The 19650-nt window shown below is 37.8% G+C and overlaps 2 protein-coding genes across 8 annotated transcripts in view; one reads left to right on the top strand and one right to left on the bottom strand.

The window, feature by feature from the left end:
- GRIP1 (glutamate receptor interacting protein 1) overlaps positions 1–10362 on the top strand; it is a 240039-nt gene extending 229677 nt beyond the window's left edge. For all 6 annotated transcript variants that reach the window (XM_072401315.1, XM_072401311.1, XM_072401316.1 and 3 more), the window contains 8 exons: positions 179–323; positions 1212–1351; positions 1813–1998; positions 2803–2959; positions 4018–4129; positions 7272–7505; positions 8158–8304; positions 8830–10362. In XM_072401315.1, the coding sequence (XP_072257416.1) occupies positions 179–323; positions 1212–1351; positions 1813–1998; positions 2803–2959; positions 4018–4129; positions 7272–7505; positions 8158–8304; positions 8830–9066 (1358 nt within the window). In that variant the 3' untranslated portion in view covers positions 9067–10362. The remainder of the gene's footprint in view (positions 1–178; positions 324–1211; positions 1352–1812; positions 1999–2802; positions 2960–4017; positions 4130–7271; positions 7506–8157; positions 8305–8829) is intronic.
- HELB (DNA helicase B) overlaps positions 10146–19650 on the bottom strand; it is a 12988-nt gene continuing 3483 nt past the window's right edge. For both annotated transcript variants that reach the window (XM_072401318.1, XM_072401319.1), the window contains 12 exons: positions 19112–19311; positions 18194–19024; positions 17671–17869; positions 16336–16477; positions 16143–16261; positions 14711–14795; positions 13916–13975; positions 13119–13208; positions 12904–13009; positions 12642–12776; positions 12004–12552; positions 10146–11592 (listed from right to left, as the gene is read on the bottom strand). In XM_072401318.1, the coding sequence (XP_072257419.1) occupies positions 11509–11592; positions 12004–12552; positions 12642–12776; positions 12904–13009; positions 13119–13208; positions 13916–13975; positions 14711–14795; positions 16143–16261; positions 16336–16477; positions 17671–17869; positions 18194–19024; positions 19112–19311 (2600 nt within the window). In that variant the 3' untranslated portion in view covers positions 10146–11508. The remainder of the gene's footprint in view (positions 11593–12003; positions 12553–12641; positions 12777–12903; positions 13010–13118; positions 13209–13915; positions 13976–14710; positions 14796–16142; positions 16262–16335; positions 16478–17670; positions 17870–18193; positions 19025–19111; positions 19312–19650) is intronic.

Below are 19650 nucleotides of genomic sequence, written 5' to 3'. Positions count from 1 at the left end.
GCCAGACTCTCTGGTGTGGAAAATATGCTTCGCCCCAGTAAAGCTAAATGTCTCGCAGCCATGTGCTGTCATGCCATATTGACTAATAAAGATGCAATGCAGTTAATCTCCCAAGTGTCTGCATTTAATTAGGGATGATCTTCGCACTGATACGGAGGCACCATTTTTGTACTTGTAGATGAACAAGAGAGCTCTGGAGCTATCATTTATACTGTGGAACTGAAAAGGTATGGAGGGCCATTAGGAATTACAATTTCTGGCACTGAAGAGCCTTTTGATCCCATTATCATCTCAAGTCTTACTAAAGGTGGACTGGCAGAAAGGTAAGGGCCTTCCTATGGCTTCTATAATGTTTAGCACAAATAGTATAAAGCAGTGTCACGAGCTGTACCTTAACCAGGGCAGTAGTTATATAGATTTTATTTTTGTTTTGCTTGTGTGTGTGGGCTCACTCCAGGTGCTCCAATGTTATCCCATATTTAAAATCAATCAATTGATTGCTTAAAGAGGATATACAGCATTAACTACCCACACTTCCCTTACATTGTATCTGTCCATTATATCTAAACTTTCCATATTTGAATATGTTTTTAAATTGCATTGATAATTCTAACTCCCAGCACAGTGATTCCTTCCAAACTTCTGAGAGACACAAACATAGACCTTTGTATAGTGCATGGAGGATATTGCTAGCCAGCCTCACATGACCATCTACCATTGAGAATGAAGATATAGGCTGCCTTAACTGGGTATGTTCCCAATGTGTATTGGGTGGGTCCAACATGAAAGCATAGCAAGGTGCCACTCGCTCCCCCCCCCCCCCCCCCCCCCTATTATTGAGCAGAACAGCAATGTGTGTACAATGCTCGTTCATTCATACATCACATCATTTAGGAAATCCATTCAAGGTTTGCTTAATCACCAAGGTTCACCCATGATAGTCTATTTTCTCCAGTCTTGGAGAGCTTTAATAATTCAGGGCCTATGCTAGTAAATTCTCCTTAGGTATAAATAAAGGATGAGCTCCAAAAAATGCGCCAGCAAAATCATCTTGTGCAATGCTTTGGCTACCACAGTAAGATCAGGGCATGAGAAGACATCCCTGACAATGTCAGCAGCTAAGGCTCATCAATGAATCAAACCCTTGTTTTAGTAACCCTTAAAAATTTGATATTTTTATTTAGAACTTGTTGTGTATCTTTTGATTTTAGGACAGGAGCAATCCATATAGGAGATCGGATACTAGCCATAAATAGCAACAGTCTAAAAGGCAAACCTTTGAGTGAAGCCATTCATTTATTACAGATGGCAGGGGAAACTGTCACTTTAAAAATCAAGAAACAAAATGATGGTAAGTTCATTTAATGTTTAATATGCACATTAGACAGCTTTTTGTTGACATTTTCTCTACAGCTAGCTGCTCTCATTTATCACAGCATCTGAAGAACTGTCTGTTCTCTGTTTCTACCATAGGATGTTTGTCATATTCTTACCATAAGGCATGGTGGTGAAATTCTTAATACACAGATAGGGCAGGGAATGGTTAAACAAACACAAAAGCTGAAATAATAATTCTGGGTAATACAGTTAAACTCTGGTGATCAGCGTTAAATGTAAGGAATGATTTGTGTTACCTCTGGCCGTGCTTTGAGAAACCAATTTTCTTCTTTATGAACAGTACATGCATTTATTCCATTACAAATAGTCTGAAACAATGCTAGCTTAATATCTGTTGTGCTTTTCTCTGCCACAAAAACAAGCACAGTTTTGTAGTTTTTACTCAACATGTCCATATTAATTTTTCTCTTTAAGCAACAAGTCCAAAGACATTTACATCACCAAGCAGAGTAAGTGAGCTGTGCGATGCGGAGGATGACACTCCTGTCACTCAGAAGTCCAGCAACCTCTCTGATATTTACTCTACCACAGTGCCAAGTGTGGATAGTGCAGTGGAGTCCTGGGATGGCTCTGCCGTGGACACCGCTTTTGGAAGCCAAGGTAAGTCATGTACATACTACTATTATGTAAAATTCAACACTAAGAATTCTGTTTGTTCATAAGAAAACCTGTAAAAATGTAAAAAAAATTCTGAAGAGAAGGGTATTGGGATGCTTGATAAATGTGATACTTGTCAAATGTCCTAAAAAATGAATTAAAACATTGGAGAAATTGTTCTGTAGAGCTGAATTGTCACTTCACTCAGAAACCTTGCCATGGTATATTACGGGCCAGATTGTGGAAGCTGCAGCAGTTTGTTATAAATTCCTGAGTGGAGCTATGTTACCTGTCATGAAATGCAGTGCCAGTCAGTCTTACAAAAGAACAACCTGATTTTATAATTACTTTGTCTAGCCTGACAGAATTATAAGTTTCAAGAATAAAAAATCTGAACAGGTAGACAAATTGCTCATTTGTTTGCTAACCAATAGATTCCTCTGTAAAGTAGTTATGTTTAAATCGGCAAAATGAGTAGGCCATGGCAAGCAGGTAGAGTTTTTATTTTGCTGATCCCTGCTTAATATACAAAAAGTCTGCTTGTAGCGATGTGTACTGCAATTTGCACATAATTATCATAGCCCATCCTGTGTTGGTGCCTTGATCAGAGATTTCATTCTTCTGGATGATCTTTATTTGTAATATACTGAATGCCAATGATTAAGGTTTAAGTATTAAATCAGAAATTATATGTCAACTTCCAGCTTGCAATGTAAAGAATAACTAAAATGTATTTAAAGTAACTCAAGTAGACTCTACAAAGAAATAGTTGGAAAATAAAGCTCATCTTTTTTTGTGATTTTCTAGGTCCAAACTTTCAAGCATCTGGATTCAGTTTCAATGCATATGAATGGAGGAGTCCCACGCAAAAGGGCAGCTTGTCTCCTTTAAATAGGTCAGCGAATAATCACTTCCCAGACACAGGGCTTAGTGATGAGGAATGGGACAGGCCCGCAACTAGTGGGTAAGTAATACATACTATGATGTCTCCTGCACGAAGCAAGGGTAATTGGAAAAAACAAACATTTTAAATCCAGATTTGCCTGCAGTATTGCAGTTTTCCGAGTTTATATGCGCCACAATTCTAGAAGGTGGATTACTGGTTTGCAAGTCTTCAGACCTCTGGTCAAAAAAATATTGGTGACACTGCATGCTACTGGCCAGTCCTTTCTCTCCTTCCTTTTACTAGTGTTTCACAATGGTATTCAAAGGGGCTTTTACTGACAATTATTTTCTCCTATACTTTCTGTAATGCAATAAATTTTCTGCACTGTGAAATTAATTGCTTAATTACAGAAAATGTATCATACCTGAGCTGCTAAAATATCCTAGATAGATCTATGGCAGACTTAAACACATTTAGCCAGATTTTAGCTGCAAAAAAGAGTACAAATACAAAAAATTACCAGTTGAGTTCAGGCATTTTCAGTAGAAATGGTTGCTTCTACTTGTTCAAAAATGTTGATATCTCAAATGTTTTAAATTGAAAAATGATGGTGTGTATAGCCCGCAGGAGCAGTATATTTTGTGTCTAAATGATCACAATTATTTACTTAGAATTTAGTCATTCTTAATATACAGTTTCCTTTCATTGCTGCCAGACTGTACACAGATTTGTTTGCAGGTTTCACCCACTATGAATATACATCATCTTTTCACTGATGCCACTGACTGTTAACCATTATCAGCAGATAGTGTTGCGTAGTTTCTAGTCCTGAAAGTAAAATGGTATGGTTGTAGAGTGTTTTTTTTTTATAAATTGTTATTTGTAAAATGAAACTAACATTTCCCTATCATTTTCTGTTTAAATTAAGATTCAATGTCATATGAACCAAAGGAGAGCCCTCCTCTGATTCACTCAGCTATGAGTACAGGTTGAGCTGTTACCATTATGGTCTATTAACAGCACAGTTTATGTACAGCATAGCAGTAGGTAGGAGAAGATTATTTAAAAAATAATGTATTTTGTATCCCTGGATACTTGAAATAAAAATATATTCCCTGAACCCTCTTCTATGCCAGGTTTCCTGGAGGTCCAGAAGACCCTGAAGCTGACCAAGAGGAAAATTTCTGGTCCCAGGCACTTGAAGATCTAGAAACATGTGGCCAGTCAGGAATTCTCCGAGAACTGGAGGTAACATATTCACACTGCAAAACAAAATGCCAATAGTTTTCCTGTTTTTGTTGGTAACCACATTTTGTTATCTTTACAGGGGAAACCTGATAAATGTTCTAAGAACATGATACATTTGGTATACAAACCCTTTGTGTTGCTTCATGTGTGTTGATTTACCTGCCTGCTTGTTACAGCTAGAGTGCAGTGTATGCTGATACAGCATGTAGATACATAGCTTGGACTGCATACTTTTATCATTCTCTAAATTAAAAAGTAACCCGTACAGAAAATATGTACACATACTAGGTTACAACTCTAGGAAGTCTAATGGTTTAGTTTGTTTTAGTAATTTAGTTCAATTTAGTAAAACATGTATTTTATATTTTTTATTTATATATACACGCATACTTTTCTTCCTTGACACTCCATGTGAACAAACAGTGTGTACAAATCAAAGTGACTGCTAGATGACTAGAAGACAATATTTATTTCCTTATATTACATTTAGATTTATGTTGCCTCTCTACAAAAGTGTAAGAATGTCTTGTGTCAGTGCTCATGCTTAGGGATTGGTAGCCATGTATTGTGGAGCTGAGGAAAAGTTGGAGTACTTCTCCACCTACTTAGAAGGCACTGCATTATGAAGGGGAACCAGAAACACTGAAGATGCAAGCAACATGGTACCAGAAGAGTCATTCAATTCATGCACTGTCATTATGTTTATGAAACAATGTGACAGGTTTGCTTTCAGGATATAGCAGTCGCTCCTTTCTTAGGACAAATGAATCTTTCACAGCTGGTCATATACTTGAAGGGGATTCCTTATTCCTTCTATATTGGTAACATTCAGGCTGAACATCAAAGTTAAAATGTTAGCTTTCGCTTCATATAGTCAGCTGAATGAAACTTTGACATACATTATTTCTTGTTACATGGCTCATCCTCCAATTAGTATAGTAGTTCTGGGACATTCTCAGTGAAGTAATGTTCCTGTGCTCACAGGTCTCATCCCTGAATAGACATATTTCAGAGATATAACTGTTTCTTTTAGAAGAGCAGGGAGCAACTGCAGTACCTGGAAGCAGCTTAATGTAAAAGAAATCTGCAGTCTTATCTACTGTAATGTATTTGCTAGGACAAAAGGATACACGGAGGGGACTGTGCTATTGATATTGCCGCAGTACAATTTGGTCATCAGCACTGATGAAAAGTGTCATAAGCGTTTTCATTCTTATGCAATTCAAATTCAATGGAACAACCGCACATCAATGGCTTTTATTGCCAAGCATATGGCAGCTACCCCACATGTATCAGAACATCTTGTATGTTCCCACACATCTCATTACCAGAATATTTATCAGTTTTTAATAGGCTGCTCTGTGCTGGCTGATAGCATGTGACTCTCTCAGAAAAATATGATCTCTGCTTGTTTGCTCAGACTGAATCTGAAAAGTTTTGTTTCTTCCTATATCTGCTGCATATGCCTGATAAATGGGACATGTATAAATGGATCGGTCCATAGAGAGGAACTAAATTATATTCTTCATATGATTAGGCATGAGTACATTAAGAGGCTGCATCCACGTAACAGTGGTGTGCTTGTGCTAAATCCTATTTATGGCCCAGGTTGTGGAGATCAGTCAGCTCTGTGAATGGGGTGCTGCAACTTGATGCACTTGTATTGCCCAAATACACAAACCAGCTGCTTCTGAGTATATAGTCCTATGCCAAATGCTGTTCCTATAATACAACCTCTGCAGGAAATACATACTGGACTTACAAATTGTAATGCACAATCATATTTCTTTGTTGAATTTACCAGACTGCAAAAATAAAACCTAAAATGTAGGATTGTCAGTCAAACCACATAGGTTCAACCACAGATTTTCAATAACAGGATGAGAGAATATCATTAAAATGGGAGGGAAATACCAATTGTCCCAATTGGAAGATCTCCCCTCTATTCCTGTTCTGGTGGCAACTCAAACTGTAAGATTTACCCTACAATAGTGATCGTTGCATCCCCCAAACACATTATGGTTGGTATGAAACCACAATAAAGAGATTTTTAAGAACCAGCGCTGCCATCTTTGCTATTTGGATTTGTAAGATATCACAACTGTCAGGCACCACACATTTGTTAGTGCGGAATAGTATATGGAAGCAATAAAAACTTGACATAGGTTCTAAACTTAGACAGTTAGAATATATATATATTCTAACATACAACCACACCAAAAGTAGAAATTAAAAGTAATTGTGCAACACAATATGGGACATTTCATCTGGGTTTTCTAGTAGAAAAACCTAAAAATATGTGATTTAATTTGGGGTGTCAAAGCTTTGCACACGATCATGTGTTACCAATGTAATTCACGATTAGTGAACCCTATTCACTGTGTCTGCCATGGTCTGGTCATTTCAGTAGAAATTGCCTTTTTTTATGCTGCAAAGACCAAGATTTTAGGGATTTCCTTGTATACAAAATACAGGCTTGACTAATACTGTTTATACATGTCCCACTAATTTCTTATAGTAGCATTCTATTTTCATGCTATTTTTGCAGTTTTTTTCTTTTTTAAATTAAGCTCTCATTAAAACAATTCGTAATTGTGATGTGATAGGGATTATTGACAGCCCAGTTCTCTAAAGCGATGACATTGTGCAACATGACAAAAAAACGTAGTTTTTCTATAAATAAAATGTGCACGTCCTTTATTACAAATGTCATTCAGTTACATGCATTTTCCAGACCTGTCACTTTGTGTTATAATTAGTGATATAGTCTAATGCACTAGGCAGAATGCAGAATGAAAACCTTGAACCTTGCATCATTAAACTGGAGCAGATGAGGAAACACAAAAGGTGAAGCTGCAGCCTGGTGTCTCTGCTGCAGTGCAATAGCTGGAATCAGACTGTCAGTGTTCGTTTTTTTTTATCTCACATTCTGGCAGCCTACTTAAGGATGAAGAGTTTTACCGATAGCTGTTCAGACTGTAGATCGTTCTGCCTTCTAACTATGAATACAGTATATAGCTCGGTTTATTTCTTCTGTTACCTATATTGGCCAGGCTTTAGGATTAGAATCTTTATCAAACACCTAACATTCCAATCATGTAGCCCTGGAAGAGTGAATGAGAACTGTTTGTTTCTGCTTAAGGCAACCATCATGTCCGGAAGCACATTAAACCTGAATCATGATAGTGCTCAGCCTCGGGGGCAGTTGGGTCGGCAAGCAAGTTTCCAAGAGAAGAGCTCAGTCAGACCACATTACAGCCAGAGCCCCCGAAGCAACACCCTACCATCAGATGTGGGCAGAAAATCTGTAACTGCCAGAAAAATCAAACAAGAAATGAAAGAAATTATGTCACCGACTCCTGTGGAGTTACACAAGGTCAGTGTGCAGGCACTCTACAGTTCTTGGTCATCATGGCTTTACATGATTACCCCTGCCCCCATTTACAATATCATGTAATAAACTGTCTATCATGCAAAAACACAAATTACATCTCTTTAGTAAATTATTTCACTGATTTAGATTTACATGTCAAAGCTTATTAGCCTATTTGTTATGAGTTGTGTTTTTTTATCTTATTGATTGTAATTGTGAAGAAATGTTGTTTCCATCCATGAGACTATCCTAAGTCACATGACACAAACTTGTCAGGAACATGGCCTGCAGCAACTCTGATTTTGGGTGCTGACATCAGTGAAATCTCAGAGGGTTTAGGTTTACTTTTCTTTATGCATATGGTATAGTCACCATTTCATTAAACACTGGTTGCAATAGAAATTGTCCTTGTAAGTAATAATAACTGACTCTGTCTTATCAGACAAATGATATCTAGAAGCTAAACTCATACATATATATATAAACAGATGTGGCACTGGGACAAATAGTGCCAAATCTCCCTATTGGGGTGGGGTAAATGGCCATAAAACCCTAACATGATTGATAGTCATTCTATATTCCATGTAAAAATAAACGTTTGTATTTTTATGGTGTTCAGCAATTGGTATGGATGATTTTCTGTTTTGTTTTTAAGATCTCTTTATTTAAAGACTCTGATCGAGAGGATTTTGGATTTAGTGTAGCTGATGGTTTGCTGGAGAAGGGTGTGTATGTAAAGAACATTCGCCCCAATGGACCTGGAGATATAGGAGGCCTGAAGCCATTTGACAGGCTTCTGCAGGTAATACAAGATTGTGTTGTACTTCAAGTTGTGTATATAAATCTACCACTAAGGCAGATGGGTTTGTGGGGCAGAACTGAAAACATGCACAACTTTCTGCTGCTTTTATTTTGTGTTGTGCTTAAGAGGATACTATTACTATGCCAATATATGTATGTGTATACTAACATAAAAAATGACTGCGGTAAAAAAAAAAAAATGCCGTAGGTATTATTATAGGTATCATGAGGATGGTAAAGCTCGCCTTCCCTTTCTGTCTCCTGCACATTATTGTTATCCAATGTAATATGCCATCCCTGTAATGGGCCAATAAGAACAGCAACAGGATGGACAAGTGCTATTTATAAAGGTTTGATATTAAAACTGCCCTCTTTATTAGTCTCTAAAAATATTAGAATAACTTTCCTAGCTTTGGATTTACAGAGCTCTATGCTGATCAAATGAAGAAGAGTGCATGCATGTATTTTACACCCAAGCATTTAGTAATCAAGTATTTCACCATTCATTCACTTCACTGTTTTCCAGGTAAACCACGTCCGCACCAGAGACTTTGACTGCTGCTTAGTGGTCCCATTAATAGCAGAATCTGGAAACAAGCTAGATTTGGTTATTAGCAGGAACCCTATTGCTTCCCAGAACGAGGCACCAGACGTAACACACCTGCCAGTGGGGGAATGGACTGATCACAGTGACCCTTTTTCGCAACAAAATAGCGGACGTCTAGCTTCTATGGATATGCGAGACTCAACAAATACTTTATAGCAAACTTCTTTCTAGTTCAGTGACTTGGTAGCAAAAAATGAACAAACTGGTGCTAAATCCCTGTCCTACAGGTCTGTGAAGGCACAGATGTCACAATGTGGCTTTACTGCTAAGCACAGGGAATGTGAACCACTAGGTATCCTGAGAAGGTACTCTATGCGCCTGAGCCTGGAGTAATATGGTTTTACAGATTCCACACAAAATTTTAGTGCCATTCCAAGCTTAATCTTGAACAAACATGGGGCTTTTGTGATGTGCAATGAACCTACTGAAATAAAAGTGGCTTATTTTACTACCAATCAACTGGGACAGAACTTTTTGAACATTTAGTAGTTCTCCGTAGGATGAATGGGCCTGTGAATAGAATTTATAGCTGCTAAGACTTTTAAGCAGGCTTTTTAACTACATTTTAGCTTGTTATTTTTTAACCCTGACTAGATGTCATGTTGCATCCAAACCATCCTCAGCCTTTAAGCCAATTCCTGGTACACTGTAGTGGATGTGGTTTAGTCCTGAATGAGCCTTTACCAGATTCTTGCTGTATATGGTCCCTGTTACTTTGTATACATGTTTTGCACCGGTAGTTAAATCACAATAAGGCTGAAATAAGCATTGTTTCTTAGATTTAAGCAACTTCAGCCTGATGTCAATCCCAAATTATAATTTCAGATTCCTCAGGCCTAGTCAGAATCAATGAAAGTTGTCTATAATACAGACATTTCATCCAAGTTCTGGTGTTTGTATAGTATAAATAACATTAGCATTAAATGGTTTCCTCTGCCATGTCTCATTGTTTTAGAGGTGTACATGTACAAAGAGCTTTGCCAATATTCTATCCCTGGAAGCAATAAAGTGACTCTTATTTTGATTGGAGACTCCCCAGTAGCTCTGCTTGCTGGGCTCCCTAGCATTGGCATCTGCTGGGTGGAAGAAGATCCAGGTAGCCTCCATTGTGTGTCTATATACCTGCACTCTACAGTCCTTTGGTATTGTCTAATGGATGTTATTCTTACCTGTGCAAGCATACTGTTATACAACACACTGCCAGTCAAAATATGAAGTATACAAACACACAAATATGGGAGAAAAGGAAATCATTGATCATTTAATTAAATATGTATTTTTGTTTGTAACAAACAAGTATTTAACTGTAAAGTATTTTTGTACAAATTTAATACTTTAATAGCATGACATTTATTGTCTTATGTATGGTTTTGGGAACTCAAGCTGTTGAAACTTTGTATGGAACAATCATGATGTACAAATTGGAATAAACCATAATATAAAACATTAAAAGTAATTCCAGTCACTGAGAACAATACCAAAGACTCCTGATCAGACTTCCTGATGAGACTACCTGACCTGGGGCCAGGTTAGAAAGGTGCTTCAAGTGACGCCCTGTACCAAAAATAAAACTCACAACTTTGTATAAAAACAAAACATTCAGTTATATTAGAAAATATTTCTCCTTAATTATTTTTTTTTCAACATTGGACATCTTGTTAATGCTACCTCAAAGAGTATTGTGTATTGCAAACATTTATGATGCACTAAATGAGCATTTTAAAAGCTTCATGCAGAAGCCTCCAGCTCCAGGTTGGAAATATAAAATATAGGATCTTACGAGCAGTTCTGGCTGTAGCTTTAGGAAAATGCTTTAGAAACTGGTCCTGCTTTAATAGTGCTCATAAAAACAAAATTCCTACCTACCTAAGCCTAACTGCACCACCTAGTCAGGCAGTGGCACAGAAAAATTACCAGGCTTCATTCTCATTCCACGTTATTGACAGATTAAGCAGTGAAGGAAAAATGAAAGCTGCAGATTAAAAACAAGTTTGTAAAAGCAGCTTTAAAATTGTTTCCTGGTGGTTTGAAGCAGTAAGACTGCTTGTTTTCTCGAATCCACTCACTATTATCCTGCAACCTGAATGGGGCAATGCTACTACCACATTCTACACTACACACTTCTACGTACAAGATAGATACAACTCTTTTTACTGACTGGCACACCCATACATCCTCCCATCACATAAATACCAGAAAAGAGTGGAAGTAGCCAATATACAATCTAAGCTTATTTGTGTCAACTCCAGCCGTATGGCCAGTGGCTAATTCTGTTCTCATAAATAACTGGCTACTTTTACAATACTTGTCCTCAAGGTGCAGTAAAAATAAAGGAAACAAAAACATAAGAACATGCTAGTTAACATTAGGTAATCCAGTGTCAGCACTCATCATTTCTTATATCCCTTTCTACAAATTGGCTTATAATATTTCTGTATCCCATTCATCTAAAAGTGCTTCTAGTATTACAAAAATTTCAAAGGTTTAGTTTCATGGAATCGCTATTATAAAGTCATAAAATGGCAAGAAAATCTTGCTGTGCATGGCTGCAGAAAAGGCTCCCAGCACCCATCTTGCATCTATTATAGGCGGCTGTCCTCATGGATCGAAAAGTTTCTTGGTACATGAACCATGTAAGCTCAGATTGTGAAGTTTACTTGCTGGAGAAATGTCTGCCAAATTCTGTAAAACCAAATTAAAGAAGGTTAGATACCATAGAAATTTTTGAATAAATTAAACTCATTAAAAATATTGATGGGGTAACTATTGCTTTCTTTGAACTGCTAGCTGCCTGGATGGTTAGTTTAGTTTTAGTCATTATCCAACACAGGTACATAAATCAAAAAAGTCAGAAGTCCCAATCCGAATGCTAGTTCCAGGTCAAAGTATTAAACACAGATATTCAGCATGACAGCCAAGAAAATAGCATCTTCGGAAAGAGCTCAGTGATAGCACCACCAAAGTGTGCCAAACATGACCATAAACCTCACTAATCTGAGCCCTAATTACAGATTACTTTTATCAATGTAAGCACACCCATACTTAGGACTCCATTGAAAGAACTATACAACAGCAGATAGAGAAGAATGTTACCAGTGAGTTGTGCAATCGCTGTTGCTTGGAAGGGGTCTCCATGCCATCTACAGGGATTGCTGCTCTTTTTTGTGAGGGTGACTCTTCCATCCTGTGAGTTTCATGATTCATTAGAGAGCCTGATGGTGATGGCATTGTGGGACTTGCAAAATAATCTTCATCAGCACAGTCTTTTTTGGAGGGGGTCATTTCGGGTGTGGTAGGCAGTGTGAAACTTCTGAAGCGAGGAGGTGTTTTTAGTGGAGTGTTGGGATTTTCCTGTGACCCTAGACCAGGCTTGTCTTGTGTCTCCTGTATGATCACTGGGTTGGTGGAGGCACTGGTACTGGGCTGTGGCCAGGCTCCACTTTGAGACAACTTGTCTTTAAGACGCTGCTGTAGTCTAGTTTTTCTTTCACGACTCCGGTTAGTAATTGCTCGAGCAAGCTGATGACGCATCGCAATGATATATACACGTTTTCGGCCCCGTGTTACAGCAGTGTATACATGCTTCCAGTTCTGTCTACCAGCCGTGCCTAGAACGTACACAACAGTGTCTTCTTCAGAGCCCTGGAATAGGGAGAATCAAGAAGTGTGTGTGTACTCAGCTTGGATGAGAACAGCAACTCTAGTTATCAAGGGGGATTCATACCACAAACCTGAAATGTGTGAATGGTCCTGGCCCATGCATAACCCAAACCACTGCGACTCCTTAGGGCTTTATAATTCAGTGTGTAAGATCTTTCTTCTCCATCAGATAAGGTTAATTCACGAATTTTATCTTTTTCTACATCCTGTAGCAAACCAAAATAGTTTTATTACAATAACTTCAGCCAGTACTACATACAAGTGATCAACATAAGACAATTAAATCTTCAACCAATCTAAGTGGAGATCCATGCAATGCAAGATGTTACTTACATCAGTTATGTAAAATATTTCACCATTACAGATTCGCTCATCATCTATACAACTTGCCAGGCTTTGTGTCATGGGGTCTTTATTATTCCGGTCTGCACATTGTAACCTTGGGTTTACCAGAACACTATATTAGTATGCAGCAATAAAGAATACAACAGGAGGCAGAAAGTACTGGTCAGCATCAGCAGCCAAGTTCAGCCGCGTACATAACATACCTAGACGAGGTCTGAAGATCTTTTACATAAGCGTTTTTAGTGCAGCAGACTTTATCACCACATCTAAAATCATATCTGTTCCGGTGATCCCTATGGAGGAAATGACATGATTGTTTTCCTAAAAATATGTGACCAAAAGTTCAAATCTTTTACCTTTAGACCAAAAGTTCAAATCTTTTACCTTTAGACCGTGTAGAAGTTTGTTCCTTGATAACTTTGGGGAGGGTCTGGAAGAATACTACTATAATGTAAAGCTTATTTTCAGCATGGATGGGCATTCCTCCTAGCACAATACCCCTTCTTATGATGATAATGGCAAAAACAGCTGGCTGGTTACCCAAGTGCAAACCCAAACAGAAACAAGTCCAAACTGGGTAAAATAGTTAAAAAGACGTAGCACATTCTCTTCTCTGGGAAGAAGACATAATAGTTTCCGGTTCTGTCTTAGGTTAGAAAAACTTTGTATATCTCCATATTACCCCAAACTTTTTTTCTTGTAATAATGTTGTACAATGTTTTTGCTTAGTTCCCTGGTTTGGAAGGAGGAAGGGCAGCTAAAGTGGAACTGTACTTGACTTGTCTCCGCAACTGATGTCAAGATTTTGCTCAGCCAAATATACACTGTCTAAAAGACTGTTATTGAACAGTGTTGAACCCAGAAATGGTTTTTAAGCCAGGTGGGAGGGAATTGTAGGCGGGTTTTGGCCCCTGTATTGTGACCCACGCATCACTAACCACCCAAAACCAGCCGGGTGGTGCACCTGGGTAAAAGGGGCTGGGGGGAACACTGTACTTACTTCATGGGATGGCCTGAGTAATGTTTACAGCACAGCTCATTGATCAGCAAGCAATCCTTCCTAAATGTACACAGAAAACAATAATTTGTACAAAACGCTAAACAAACACATACATATAAAAAGTTTAGTTTTAAAATAAGATGCAAACAGGTCACATAAAAAACCTGACAAGCATTTCTCCCACACTATATAATAAATTCTTACTATGTATAGTGCTCACTAACCGGCCATCACTGCTGTGTGCTATCTGAGAACATAGATGTATGGATCCAGGCCACATAATATGCATGCATAGGTGGAATGTTTGGACATTCTAACTAAAAACTTCAGGGTGAATGAGATTAGTCTGAGTTGAGATGAGTCAATATACATCATTCTAATCCCTAATATGTGTTCATTTCAGACTGAGCCATTGAGCTCAGTGCACAAAAAAAAACCTGCAGGCTAAAATTAAAATACTAAATATGAATATTCAATTTTAACCAAATGTGGACCTCAGCCATACTACAAGCAAAAAAAGGTTCAGGGTAAAGTGTTTAACGTGAGTAGAATGATTTGCTCCTCTGCCTCCTGCTGCTCTCTGGTCACATTACATAACTATATCCTGGCTATTGTTTTTTAAATATAGAGAAAAAATAGTGCAGAAAAAGGCAACTTGAAGTATAATCAATAGAAGATATTAAGCCCACCCAGTTAGATATTTTTATTATTTACCCAACAAATAATTATATTTGTACATTTGTTCCGGACCATAATAAAGAACAGAATTCTTTACATACGGAAGCACGTCCTCACCTCCTAAAGGCAATGAACTGAGAGTGTTTATCATCCTTCAATCCCGGGCCGTGCTGAATCAATGCTTTTATAGCATTAGATAAATCTGTGATTGACAAAGTAAATTGAATTTAAGAGCAGACAGAGTATTAAATATCTGAATAAAATGCATGTCGGTTCATGGCATGAAAATCAATCAGAACAAGAAAGAATAAAACACAAAATGACCAACTGACTGATCATCTGCCAGAGAGAGTAAAGGCTCTAAAATATAATTGTCTTCAATATATATAATTGAGATAAAGTGGCTCCCAGTAGAGTCACAAAAGAAAGGATTTGGCTTTGAAAATAACCAGCAAAAGTGTGCCCATTTGTTAAATAAAAATTAAAACGCAGTTCCTTTGATCCAGGCCCTAGACAGATATTAAAGACATAAATTAATGAAGCTCACTAATCATAAATACACCAATAAATGTTTTTTCTTTTTTTCAGCGGAGGCTCTGCGATTGTTAATACTTCATTACATATTTTTTTTTCAAGGCAAGATGTGTAAGTACTTAGAGTTCACCTAGTTTAAGCCTCATACAGGCCCTGTAAAGCAGGGCTTGGAGTGTTGAAGAAGCAGGACCAGGAGCTAATATTTCTATGCTCTGTTGAGATGAGCTAATCGCTGTGCTGCTTCTTTTGTCACTAACCATTCACAGGCTGAGCTGGGGTTCAGGATGACTTGAGTTGAATGAGGTTGGCACACTGACATCTAGTGGCAAAACAGATGTACTGCAGGGAAAATCTCTAGAAAAGCTAGCATTCAATATATCTTTTTTTTCACATTTACCTTTCTTCAGATTTTCTAAGTTATAAGGAACATCAAGAAATGGAAAAATAGTCAATACCTATGAGCTTATGAAAGATATACATTTTATCCTGAATGCCTAAACTATATGAGGGCGCTCTCTGTGCCTACAGACTCATCATAGCTGTATATCTGTATGAGGCACTGCTTCCTCTGACTCTGTGTCTTCAGATCTGATGACGTTATTACTGCTCAGCTTGCTGGAGATGAAGCTGTACCTGAAGATGTGTAGTGAATGCATCTGCTTCATTCTTTATGCTGATCTATGCTTCCTAAACTGCTCCTGTTACTTCAAAATGTCCCCTCCAGTCATCAGGGGACAGCTGATATTAAAAAGCAAAAGCCATGTTTTTTTGCCTTCTACTTGATTTATTTGTTGTGGGGTTGCAGCACCGTTCATGGAAAGTCATGGAAATGACATGGTATTTCTGGTTGCATGGATGCTTGTACTCTTCGAAGGAAGAACTGGACTGCCGTCATAAAAGTTTGCTATGCACCCTGTGCAGTTTTAGTCCACATGCCTGAAAGAAGCATTGGGGTCTATTTTAACCCCCTCAAATGTAGAATTTTAGAAATAAGCCAAAAAAAGAGATTGCTTACCAGATTCATCATCCACAGTAACCAGAATGCATTTCTTCTCTTCACTGGGCATCTTGGTGCTTACATTCCCACGAAAATATAGCTCAGCATCAAAGCATATGTCTTCCTGGTTAGAGATACTTGTGGAAAAGACTTAATTAATATCCGGCACTAACTAACTGTACAACATAAATATTCTCCTCAAACCTCTTACCGTGTTGCATTGTCCACAATGAGCTGAGATTCTGCCCTGTGATTGGTCTTAAGCTCAATTGCCCAATTCATTCCCTTAAAGGTAGTGAATATGTCAGCCAGCAAGTTTCCTGGTTCTATACTGGGTAACTGACGAATATCACCTACAGAAAGAAAAGCAGCATGACAGATGGAGTTATTGATCTGAGCTTTCATACATATATATTTGTACTTATCAACCAATCGTTTAATGGAATTCTTAACACAATGGCCCTGAAATATTAAAGCCCTCCAAGGCTGGAGAGGGTACACTTTCATCAGTCAAGTTGATCATTCAACCTGGAATTGATTTCTTCAAAGTCATTTGCTATTTGTTATCAAATCATGTCTGGGATATGTTTATTTCCCTAGTGGTTAAACTTGATATATGTATGTTTTTTCAACCTTACTATGTAACTATGTGTTATATAAAAAGATTTCTATAATCAATAGTTCATGTTCATTTTTATTAAGGACCCCAAAACCATATAGGTTTTATTAAGATATATAAACATTGCCTTTTCTCAGTGGCAAGCCTATGGTTGAGCTCACACTTATCATAAGGTCAATGAATACAAAGCAATTCCTAGGAGAACTTTTCATCTCCCTCCCAATTTGGTAAGTGTATCTCTCTGTTTTCCATTTATTATTTTTCCAGTCTAAAAGGCATTTTATTAAAAACAAGTGAGTGTATATACTAAAGGGAAGCAATATTTTTGGAAAATGTTCATACTAGTCTTCATATATGTTATGTAAATTTCTTATTTTATAAATAGACATGGTATTTTTGTCTTCCTCTGGATCAACTTTGTCCATAGGGTTTTATATCTGGGATTTGTTGGTTGAACTTGATGGACTTTTTTCAACCTGACTTACTATGTAACGTTGAACATATGTTCTTTCCATACAATCGATTCTGAGCAGTCTATTAGTAGAGTCCAGCACTAGCTCTGAATGTGTAGATTGCTGATGTAGAGAATAAGGAAGGGGGTATGTCCCACCTCTGAGACATTCAGATGACTTATTCATTCAGTGCATGTGTTTACTATGAGATCCCGCATCAGATGTGGGGGTCACAGCTCAGCAGACAATCACATAGTAACCTTGCAGGACTAGAATAGCACTTTGACATACAACATTTCTAAATGCAACATTTCACATCTATGCAACAAAAAGTCTTCTGAACATAGGAAATGATAAAAGTAAATTCTCTTCATTCCCTAACATAGCAGTCTTGCAATGGTTTAAATCGATTGTTTAGTACAGGAAGGTAAAAAAGTTCACTATAATGATTTCTGCCATATAACAAAGCACATACCAAGAATTACCAACTTTGCCAGCTTGGCATGAGTACACAACAATTTCATAACAGCACTGAATATTCGAACTGACACCAGACTGCCCTCATCGACCACCAGTGCTTCTACTTTAGAGAATTTCCATGGAAATGTATGCTCCTCGCCTTTCTCTTTCTTTTTCCTCTGCTGGTTCTTCCAAGCTGAATAGCTGCATGTAATCTAAAAGAGAAAGGAGGGAGACTCTGCATTAAAAAGACCCTGCTCTATACTTTTTATGCTGTAAGTTTAGTTCCACTTTAACTTTAACTTTAGTGCCATCCCAGTTGTGATTTTCTGATAGGTCACCTCTTTACTTCTGCTGCTATTTGACCATCTGATAGTTTATTGCCTGTGTACCACACTTCACTTTTCTCACACTGGCATATGCACCTCCTCTGTGTGTGCCAGGGAAAACAGTTATTTGACCCATTGAATAATCAAAAAAAAAAAAAAAAGATCAATAAAATGACTTTATCTCTCCCAAGTAACAGAACAAATATGTACCTGATGTAGAGTAGCAGATGGAAGTTCTGTTTTCTTCCTCAGGAGAGAAGCTGCCTTTCCTGTGGGTGCAGTAAGCAGAATGCGAATGGGGTCACTGTGACCACAAGTAGAAGTCATGGGATTAAAATCCCACTCATCTGATGCATCAATGTCATCTTCAAGGGCTTTGATGGCTTCTTCAATTTCATCCTGTTCCTGCTGCATAACAGCTTTGAACACAAGACTTACAACTGTGGTCTTTCCACATCCACCTTTTCCACTTATAATGGTCACTGGGTTGGCCAGAATCATTCTGGCCGCTCTTCTCTGCTCAGCATCCAGTTTTGTTGATGGGTTCTCTTCGGTGGCACAGTCATTTATCTGTAATTTGTTAAACTGCTCATCACTAAATTTAAGTGCAAGTGCCTGGCCGACCACACTTGAAGGAAACACATTATTCTCTTTTGATGTATGGCCATCACCAAGTATCTCATTTTCTTTCACCTGTTTCTTCCTTAATAACCCTGTAATATACTTTGCAGTATCAACCTCATAAAAGAAATAATTGTAGAGGAAAACTCGCTCTTGGTCAACTTTCACAACTTCCTGTTCTTTAAGAAAGAGAATTGCATTCCAGGCATCCTCCTCTGTCATTTGTTTAGATGTTGCTTTGGTAAGGGCAGACTGTTCTACATAAGTGTCCCCCATCTCCATACATTTCTCCTTCAGTTTATTATAGATAAATAACGCATTTTGTTTCGGTTTCGGAATCTTTTTCAGGAGATCTTCACACTGACGGAAGCCATCCAATGTCGCCTCACAGCCACACAGTTTGAGCTGCCTATAAAGTAACTAAAAACACAAAAAAGTTCCATGTTTTCCAATGTGTGTTTGATTTAAAACGCATTGCAGAACAACTTGGATCAGCACAATACTCACCAAACCAAAGCCAAGTTTCCATGGTTCAGTACACAGTAAATCCTCAAGCTGAAACATTAGCTCAGGTGGTGTGTTGCTATCTGACATGGATTTATTACTATACATCATTGGAAGGCCTCTCATTTTGTGTGGTAAAAGCTTTGGTAAATACTTCAGCACCTGTGGAGTTTTCAGGGCATTCAGTACAAAGTTGTAAAGCTCTAAATAAAATAGAAAAAATAGAAAGTTAGAATATTCCACCAAGCTACAGAAGTTGCAAATGTATTTCTTCCTGGTATATTTGTAAATCTAGGGACTCCCTGATGTTTCTTTAACTTTCCTAATGGCCATTTAGGGGCCCCTCAGGAAGTGAATACTGCCAAGGACCAGTCTTGTATTTAGAAAAAAATGAGTACAAACTGTGATAAATTTAAAGCTGAACAGCAAGAAATTGTAAAAGGTAATGTAGATATGTGTTCATTGTTACATTATTACATTCATTTTTTTATACTTATCAGAATGAATACCTGAATTCTTTACTTGCACTAACATATACAAAA

This window comes from Pyxicephalus adspersus, chromosome 2 (genome assembly GCF_032062135.1).
Source record: "Pyxicephalus adspersus chromosome 2, UCB_Pads_2.0, whole genome shotgun sequence".
Lineage (NCBI taxonomy): Eukaryota > Metazoa > Chordata > Amphibia > Anura > Pyxicephalidae > Pyxicephalus > Pyxicephalus adspersus.
Note: the sequence above shows the minus strand (reverse complement) of the source record. Positions and strands in the feature narration are given on the sequence as shown.